The sequence below is a fragment of the Falco rusticolus genome, chromosome 10, assembly GCF_015220075.1.
Source record: "Falco rusticolus isolate bFalRus1 chromosome 10, bFalRus1.pri, whole genome shotgun sequence".
NCBI lineage: Eukaryota > Metazoa > Chordata > Aves > Falconiformes > Falconidae > Falco > Falco rusticolus.
Window position 1 is genome coordinate 32044300 of NC_051196.1, and position 9068 is coordinate 32053367.

The 9068-nt window shown below is 50.7% G+C and overlaps 1 protein-coding gene across 1 annotated transcript in view; it reads right to left on the reverse strand.

The window, feature by feature from the left end:
* RIMS4 (regulating synaptic membrane exocytosis 4) overlaps positions 1 to 6711 on the reverse strand; it is a 54833-nt gene extending 48122 nt beyond the window's left edge. Inside the window, exon 1 of the mRNA XM_037403117.1 lies at positions 6405 to 6711. Within this exon, the coding sequence (XP_037259014.1) occupies positions 6405 to 6501 (97 nt within the window). The 5' untranslated portion in view covers positions 6502 to 6711. The remainder of the gene's footprint in view (positions 1 to 6404) is intronic.
* Between the last annotated feature and the right edge of the window lie 2357 nt (positions 6712 to 9068).

Below are 9068 nucleotides of genomic sequence, written 5' to 3' on the forward strand. Positions count from 1 at the left end.
CCACCACCGGGAGGCCCATGACCTCATCCACGTCCCCTCTCCCTGTAAACCCACACCCACATGGCCACCAAGGAAATGTCTACACAGCACATAGTGACAGAGCGCTCGACATCCCAGGGCTAGCCACCACCTCTCTTCTACCCCATCCTACATCATTGTTTAAAACAATTCCTCAGCCTACATGCAGCACGAGGCACAGGTGGATGCTCCAGGTTGGGGCATGCTGGATGACTCTGCTGGGTGCCCCGTAAGAGACGGGAGCAGGCAGCAGCTGGTGCCCCGGGAAGGCTGCCTGCCACACCGAGCGCTGACCGATATCACGTCACCCTTCCCCTGCGCTCTCCCATCTGTCTAACCATACCCATCTGCTGGGTTTTGCCACAGATGGCACGCTCTTTGGGACAGAGACTGCCACTCTGCCTTGCATTTCTACAGACACAGAACGAACTTGGCCAAGGACTATGGTCCTCGCGTGCGGCCACACCACCAAGAGCAACACAAATGAGGACGAGGTTTCAAATCACTTGTTCCTAGAGCTGACTCATTCTCAGGGCTCCTACTCCGCTCTGGTCTCACACAGCCACCAGAGAAGACAAAACCCATGCCCTGTAATTGCAGCCTACCGATCACACATGCAGGCAACAGATCCAGAGAGCAGAAAGCTGGCCTTTAGTACACAAGGGATGCAAGGAACAGCACGGCTTGTGCAGCTCTGCCCCAACTGGCACATCCACTATGCAAGAGTGAGTCGCTGTATTTATCATCTGGATTAATTTATGGCTGGGTGTGAGATCACCAACCTCTGCAGGTACTACCTGCAGCATCTTCTAGGCTGTCTCCTAAATGCTGGCCCATTTGATACACTTTCCTCTGATGAAAACCTGATTTGACAGCAGCCCTTCCAAAATTGTTCTCATTTTTTCTCTCTTTGTAATCCATTTATGAAACAAACATCTGCTTACCTAGAGCTAGAATGTGCCCAGCAGGGAGAGACACGTTTCTTACAATCACCAGGATAACCTCCAGCCAAGGATACACCCCTTACTGTGCAAGAAGAGGGAAAAGCCATGGCTTTCGCTGCCTCCTGCACAAGCCAAGAGAGCCGGCTAGGTACACAGCAGGGATGAGGCCACAGGCAAACTCTCGACATACTTGTGTATTCCAAGACTGATTCAGATTTGTCCTGCAGCATCCCTGGGGTGATGCATTGTCAGATGTGCCCTACAGTCTGTGCCTTTGCAGGGCTACAGGGATGAACTCTCATTTCATTTGTAAAAGATTACAAAGAAAAACAGTTAACATTCCAGATGTGCAAATAATTTCCCTTGTCTCCTGCCCTATATGTCTGCCTTGTGAATGTGGTTACCCACCTAACAAACAACTCACTGGACTGGCTAGAGGCTTATAAAACTTCAAAGGTGGCTTTGGATGAAGCAAAACCAGACTAAACACCAAAAGGACTTAACACACTTGATACATATACATTTTAAAAATATATAAATGGACTAGTTAAAACATTTGAATCATCATTTTCTTTAAAAATCATCATGTACCCCAACCCAATACAGTGCTGCACTTGAGAAATATCCATGGCAACATGAAAACATATATAGACACTCTAATAACTTTGTGATGCTTTAATGTTTAAAATTACAGAAAAGTTCAATGTTTAAAATTAGAGACGTTCAACAGATAAAACCCAGACAAAAAGAGTATTCTAAACTTAACTGCACGTCCACAGCATGTTCATCCACCCCAATGTTTTAAATGTTTTTATCAATCCATTAAATTAATAATATTTCACATAGCTTCTCTTCAAAGCGATTGATTGTAACACAGTGCATCTGCCAGCACTTGATACCATGTGAAAGCAGCAGCCTAGGCTGAATTTTATCTCTAACTCAACTCTTTTCTGAACAAGCAGCTGACACGAGGAAGGCTTACCGTCAGTATCTAGGAGACATTTTGACTTTGGAAACCATTTTCTTTCTGCCAAACACTTGGTTCCAGCTGGCTGAGACACAGGTTGATTCTGCTGTCTTGCAGCCAGGACAGAGGTCTGCCAAGCTGGACAGTCCCTGTGCTGGGGTCCCGACCCTGACACGGCCCTCACAGCTAATCTGTACCTCCTCCGGCTTCCTGATCAAAGCGCCTCTGTTCTTCACACTTGCATGGGTACAAGATCGCTGTAAGGCACACACACATCTCCCCTTGCGCAGCTCCTCAAGTTGTACCTGGACTCGAGGGCAGCTGCCTTTGCAATATGACTATAGCCCCCAAACACCCAAACCTGCATCCCTGTCAGGGCATGCCTCGGATGCCTTCTGCCAGTGCAAGTTGGTGTCCTTCCTGAGAAAACCAGGAGGCAGGATTAAACAGGAGCGGGTGCGTTATTGCATCTCACCCACTTAAGCCACAGCACGGCTGGAGCACCCACTCCAGCCTGAGAAGTGCTCCTGGATCCTGCAGTTTAGGCACAGGGGCTTAGGGAAACCCCGTCCCCTTCAGCAATTTTTGAAATTTCCCTACCTGTGTTTCTTTAAGTGTAGTCCTTGGTCTCTGCAGTACACAGGGTCCTCATCTAGAAGCTCCCACCTCTGCAGAGCTAAGGACTGCTTCTGGCTTGCCAACTCTCAGCAGATCCACCACTGTTACACTGACTGTCCCTACTACTAAAACCACCTCCTCTCTCCTGCCCAAAGCTCGCTGGGTTTTGATGTGCAGCTCCAAGTCAGTTGCTGTTGCTCTCTACCAAACCCTCACTTTCTGTTCTGCTTTAGCCAGCTTTCCAAACTTCATGCTCCACACATGGAGCAGGCTGGTCCTCCTCCATGCCAGCAAACACATCCCCAACAACCTTAAGGACATCCCTCGTCCCAGACCGGGCACAGCTAGTCTAAGGCTGCTGTCAAAGGTGGATTTCATACACCCCATTCCACAATCCCACAATTTTAATTAGAAACTGCACCCAGGACTCACAGGGCACCTACAAGGCAGGTCCCCACAGTAACGACGGATCCTCAACACCCTACTATTAACCCGCATGCATTTGCCATTTGGCAGTTTGGTCCCTTTCAACATGTTGTCATGCGAATACCAGCATACCGAACGGCTGATTCCAGCCAAGACCAAGGGCATGGCAGATCCTCAGGACAGCTAAGATTTGTGTTCACGCTGCTAGACATAGGCACTGATTTAAGGCTCACATTTCTAGAAACATGCCCACGAAGAACGTGCGATTGACTTTTATGTCTTTTTAGTCTACTACTCCATAACTGAAAAATTATCAGAGCTCAGGACAAACATTTGCATAAGTTAAACCAACAATTATGATAATATTAACCGCAGTTTAAAAATCCTTAACTTCACTGACATTGCTGGGGACCCCAGTGGAGCGAAGATAGTGGCACTCAGTCAGGGGGAAGGACAGCAACATGACCATGCCGAGATCAAAAGAGTTATTAACCTAGACTCCTTACACTATTGAGTGCAGACAGTAATTTCCATTATTTCAAAGCCCCACTGCAGCTTAGTGGCGAATAGAGCTGAGTGTTTGCTCAGAGAATCCTCTTTGTATACGCAGCTGAGGAATGACAAGGGTATTACAACATAGGAGTGAAGCCCACAGAGAGATGGGCACATAGCCTTATTTGCCACAGGACACATCTGAAACTCAATCACGCTCATGCTCTGGAAGCATTCAAAAGCGATCCAGTTTCTTGCTCCAAGTCCTATAGCTATCCTGCCTATGCTGGCTACCTGCTTCTGCGCACTAAGATAAAGTGGGTATCACCTGCATCCACTTCATTGCCAAGAACTCAGGCCAGACATGCCAGCGGCACGGCAGGCAGAAGAGTTGTGGAAGATAAGAAGAGTTTTCTCACCTAATGTCCAGAAGATGAGCAGCAAAGAAGAACAAGGCGGCCATGGCAGAAAAGGAAATATTCTACAAGTAAAAGCATTTTTCAAAAGCAGAGAAATTTTTCAAGACTAGAAGCGGGGAATACTGGAACCCAGAGGTATTGCTAGCAGTGGCCAGATGTGGCTAGCTATGTTTCTACATCGCCATGGCTCCCAGCGTAGGCACTCCTGCAAATTTTCTTTTACACTTCTTTAATATGACCCACCCATAGTAACTTAAATGAAACACCTGAAAAAATTCTACTGCTTGTAGATTTGAGCTCTCATTAGCCTATTTCCCTTCTCAGAAGAAAATGTCAAGTTTCCTTTAAGCTTGGCCATTTATCAGCTCCTCTCTTTTTTCCATAGGATGACTATTCTCTTAAAGATGTGGTTCTCAGCTTCACACAAAATGGATGATGTGTCTGTTCGAAATAGGATTGTTTACTTTGTCAATGCTCGTAGGATCATTTTTTTTTTCCTTCTTACCATCTCCTGTGGAGAACATCTTGCCAAGTGCAGTATTCATCTCCCTGAACGAGCTATCAACATCTATTTTTTTGACAGAAACCATGCTGCAACCCAAACTGGTCAGAATCTCTCTCAATTTCAGGAGCGTGCATGGGTATGAATAACACAGAATCTTGTCTGGCACAATTTCAGCATTTCCTTTATCATTTCTCTTTCATGACATTGATTTTCTTGAGAAAATTATACACTTGCAGTTTTAATGTAAGGAATACAAAGTGGCAAACATTCGTTCTTGCTGGTTGCTCATAGGTGTCTGAATACACACTCGTATGCACAAAATACAGTAGCAATACTGCAATGTCCCCACTGTACTGAATGCTACCCCAAGCACCTTTACTAACGAGACTAACTCAAGCAGGCGAGATCCACTAATAAGGTGCTGGAGAATGAAGTCTTAATTGTAGGATTTATTTAATTTAGAGACAAGTACTTGTGTTGTAGTAAGAGCAGCCTATTAACATTCATGCCTGACAATTCAGTAAGTGTATAAATAAAATTCAGAGCAAAATCATTTTTCTAAGCACTGGAAGAGGAAGCATTCACTTAAAACCATCACCCTGCTCAGAGCAAGAAGGGTCGGGCACCAGGGAATGACACACTGTTTGAGGCATTATGTCGGGTTCTTGTACTCGAGCATGTCTCGTTATCAATCATTACCGAAGCAACAGCGCCGAGACTTCCCAAAGCTCCCGTTATTGTCTTGTACGCTCCCCAGCAGCTGAACCAAATGTGAAGTGCAAATAAATCATCAGCAAAATTTTGAGAACAAAATTTTTTTAAAAAATACACAAGTGTGGGGGGATACGATCTTCTGCCTGACACCCCTGCATGATGCTGATGACAATCCTAGGTTAATCACACCGATGATGAATTTATTCCTACGTCAATTCCTTTAAGGACAACAACATTACAGGTGTAGCAGCTAGAGGGCTGATTTACCCATGTATTCCTGCTGGCATCTGCACATCTTGGGATAAGCCGTTAGACAAAGGAGCACACCGGCATTTTGAGGGATGCAACCATGACAGTCAGCGTTAAAATACGCCTTCGTTACCAACTTTCATCGTTTACCACTCAGAAGATTCATTTACAGGTTCAGTCTCTGATACAGTGTGCACGGTGATGAACAGCCCTGGTCTGTAAGTAAGCTGCCGGGAACGGACACAGTGCTCACGCACCGCTCCCTCGCATGTCCGCCCTACCCACGCAGCTGCGGTGCTGCTCTCTACACCCAGCACCTTCCCCAGCACCCAGCACCCTTCCTTTGCCATTCAACCCCATTTCTTTCCTACTTTCCCTTACCGACAGCCCACTTTCCAAGCTTGGTCACATTTTATGACCACTGCCAACTCTCTTGAGGCCAGAAGGGTCTTTATGAAGCCGGTAAAAATCACCGCATCCCTTCCGATAAGGCTTCTGTACGTGTTTTGTGATCTACTTTGCCCTCGTTTAAATAGAACCCCTTTTATTCCCCTCCCCGAAAGCAGCACAGCGTACGCTGCTAGCGGCCCCTCGGAACAATTAGCCTGTGAGTTCATCGCGCATAAACGAGCAGCGGAACAGACCCCTGTCCCTGAGCGCTGCCCTGCACCTCGCACAGCTCGGCCAAGCGGCGGCCGGAGGGGCGAGCCCCCCATCCGCCAGCACCCCCAGTCCCCACCGAGGGAGCGTGCCCCACCGGCTGGAGGAGATGCCCTCCTTCCACCTCCGTGGGCACCCCCTTCCCAGCACAGCCCCGCCGGGCAGCGGGGGGACCCCCACACCCCAAACCGCCGGCCAGGGCGGGGGTCACTGCCCCAGCGCCACCCGCAGCCTGCGCCGAGCCCCCGCTCCCACAGCGCCCACGGGTGCAGGCACGCACGCTGCAAACCGGCACCCCCGGGGCTCCCCCCGGCGCACCTCACGCCCACCCCCTACCGCCACGCACCCCCAGCCCCACTCGCCACCGAGACCCACCGGCGGCCCCCCCGTACCCGCGTCCTCCTCGTCGAAGCTGTTCATGCAGGGGAAGTAGATGGCCAGGGCCTCGAAGGAGGCGGAGAGGCTGAGGCGGCTCTGCGAGCGCTCCATGAAGAGCCCGGGTCCGGGGGCGCCGCCGGGGGCCTCGCCCGCCGCCGCCGGCGGCTTGGCCAGCTTCGCCGCCCCATTCTTCACTCGGAGCACGGCCCGCGGCGTCTTGGCTGCGGCGGGGGCCGCGGTGCGGCGGCGGGGCGAGGCGAGGCGGGAGCGCGGCGCGGAGCGGAGCGGAGCCACCTGCTGCCGCCCGGCGCTCTGGGCGCCGCCCCGCCCCGCCGCCCCGCCTCACGCCCGGCCGCGCCGCCGCCAATCGCCGCCCGGAGGGGAGGGACGGGCCCGGCGGCGCCAGGGGACTGAGGGGCCGCGGGGGGTCTCGGCCCCCGCCGCCATCTTCTTGGCGGGGGCGGCGGGCGAGGCCGCGCCGGGCGGGACGGGCCTTCCCCCCCCCGGCGGCTCGTCATACGCCCCCGGGCCCCGCGCGGGTGTCCCCAGAAACAGCCCTGAGCCTTGCGGGAGGTTTACACTAACGGGGGGATGACCAGTGCCACTGGTGTCACTGCAGGGGTGGCCTGGCCCCCAGCCCCACAGACAGCAGCCGCTCCCCTGAGGCGGGCACAGGGCAAGGGGCGCCTCAGGCGCTGTGGGAACAACGGGGAGAGCCATCCCCCCACTCTGGAGGGCTGTGTCAGCCATTGTCTGTACCAGGCCTGCCGCCCCACAGAAGGCCATTACCAACCAGGCCACGATAGCATTTAATTCCATACATTGAATTCCTCACCTTCTCTCCACCCATATCCCAAGGGTCGTCTTCCCCCACATTCCACTCTTCAGGCACCAGGAAAAAGAACCTCCCAGAAATCCTAAAGCTGCTGTCCGGAAGTATGCAAGCTCCGAGGCAGACAGCATGTAAACCAAGAGGTGTTCCTTGGGGGTCGACTGGAGGGTTAAATTAATTAAATTGGAAGCTGCTGCCTCTTCTGGCTCCGCGTTTCAGCAGCTCTGCAGCACACTGATGGATAGGTTCTGGTGGGAAGTTGGGATGCTCCATGAAGAGAGATCTTACCGAAGGCTAGCGTCTTGTATTTCTTTTTTGACAAGACTCATGGAGAATTGTAGGCTCAAAAGTACCAGCTGTCTATAGGCGCTGCCTGTCGCATGGACACCACAGTATCACCCATTCCTGCTTTGGGGAAGGAAACCCAGCAATATCCTTATTTATTCAGTGCAACAAACCCCGGGATGGGATGAAACACAGCATGTTTCTGCCAGGGACAGTCTCCCCAGCAGGGCTGCTGTCCCTCAGGGCACAAAGGGAGATGTGCCTCACACACTTGGTCTGTCCACCCATGACAATAACCAAATGCCATCCCATAGCAAGTGACACGCCTGTTTGTGCTCTTCCATACTGCAGTTTAGAGCCTAACATCTCCGTACAGAAAAGTGTGGCTAAAACTACTATACGCTGAGTGCCATGGAACAGCCTGAAGTGAAAAAGGGTTTCTCTCATGCAGTGCTGGAGCCCAGCTGCAGACAAGCAGAAGATGACATCCTGGGGTCAGTCATTCCCAGCACTCGCCTCAACCCCACTGGAGCCTCAAAGCTGTGATAGAGCTAGAGACCTCATACTTATAAATACTGCTTTTGATTTTATTTCCATGCACAGTAAGCAACGTAAGAATTACAGCCCATATTACCTATCCTCTTCTCTCAAACAGTTAACAAATCAATCCATTAGGAGTCTTCCATCGACTGAAGATCCTATCAGAGCTGTAGTGTGTTTGTGGCTGCCAGCATCAGGAAGCAGCAAGAGCAGAGCTGCTCCCAGGGAAGGGGAGCCAGGAGCAGCCCCAGCACAGGGCAGGGACAGCCCCACACCACGGGAGGCAGAGCAGGGTGGCGACGGGCCCTATCAACACACCAGCTCCAAGGTCAACCAAGGAAAGCTAAACATCAGTTTAGGAACAGGTCTGAGAGAGGCTCATCTACAACACAACTCAAGCAAAAAGTAAAGGCCCTGACAGTTAGAGGTTATATGGAGCTCCTGGCAGAGAGGGTGAATGTGAGCCCCAGCTGAGGCTCATCAGGGCAATTAAGGCTTATTAGTGCACTCCCAGCCCTGGCACCCAGAGTCTTCATTACTAATGATGCATCCAAAATAGCAGAGGTCATTTGAATATCAGATGCCAAGCTGAGTTTGCAGGGTTTCCCAATAGAAAATAGGGGCTTTTTAATTCAAAAACTAATCCAAATTTGCTCTGGAGTTTAGTGAGTTATATGAATTCCTTCATCAAAGCTAGGCTGGGCAGGCAGTAAAGCAGAAGGAACAGAATGAACTTATTACAGACAATGATGACTCCAGGTCTGAGATTTGAAAGGCAGGGACATCAGTGAGGAATGTATTACCATATATTTAAGAAGAGACTTCAATAGCACCAATCAAGGCATTAGCAGCATCTATAGGGACAAGTCCAAGTGCATTAAAGCTGTTAAGACAGCTCCTGTCTACCAATCCTGGCAGCACATTTGATCAGAGGAGCAAGAAGCATCTGTGAATCGAAATCTGCTTCCAGGTTCCCAGGCACAGGAGCTATCTAGAAGTGCTGAGAGCTGATTTCTATTAA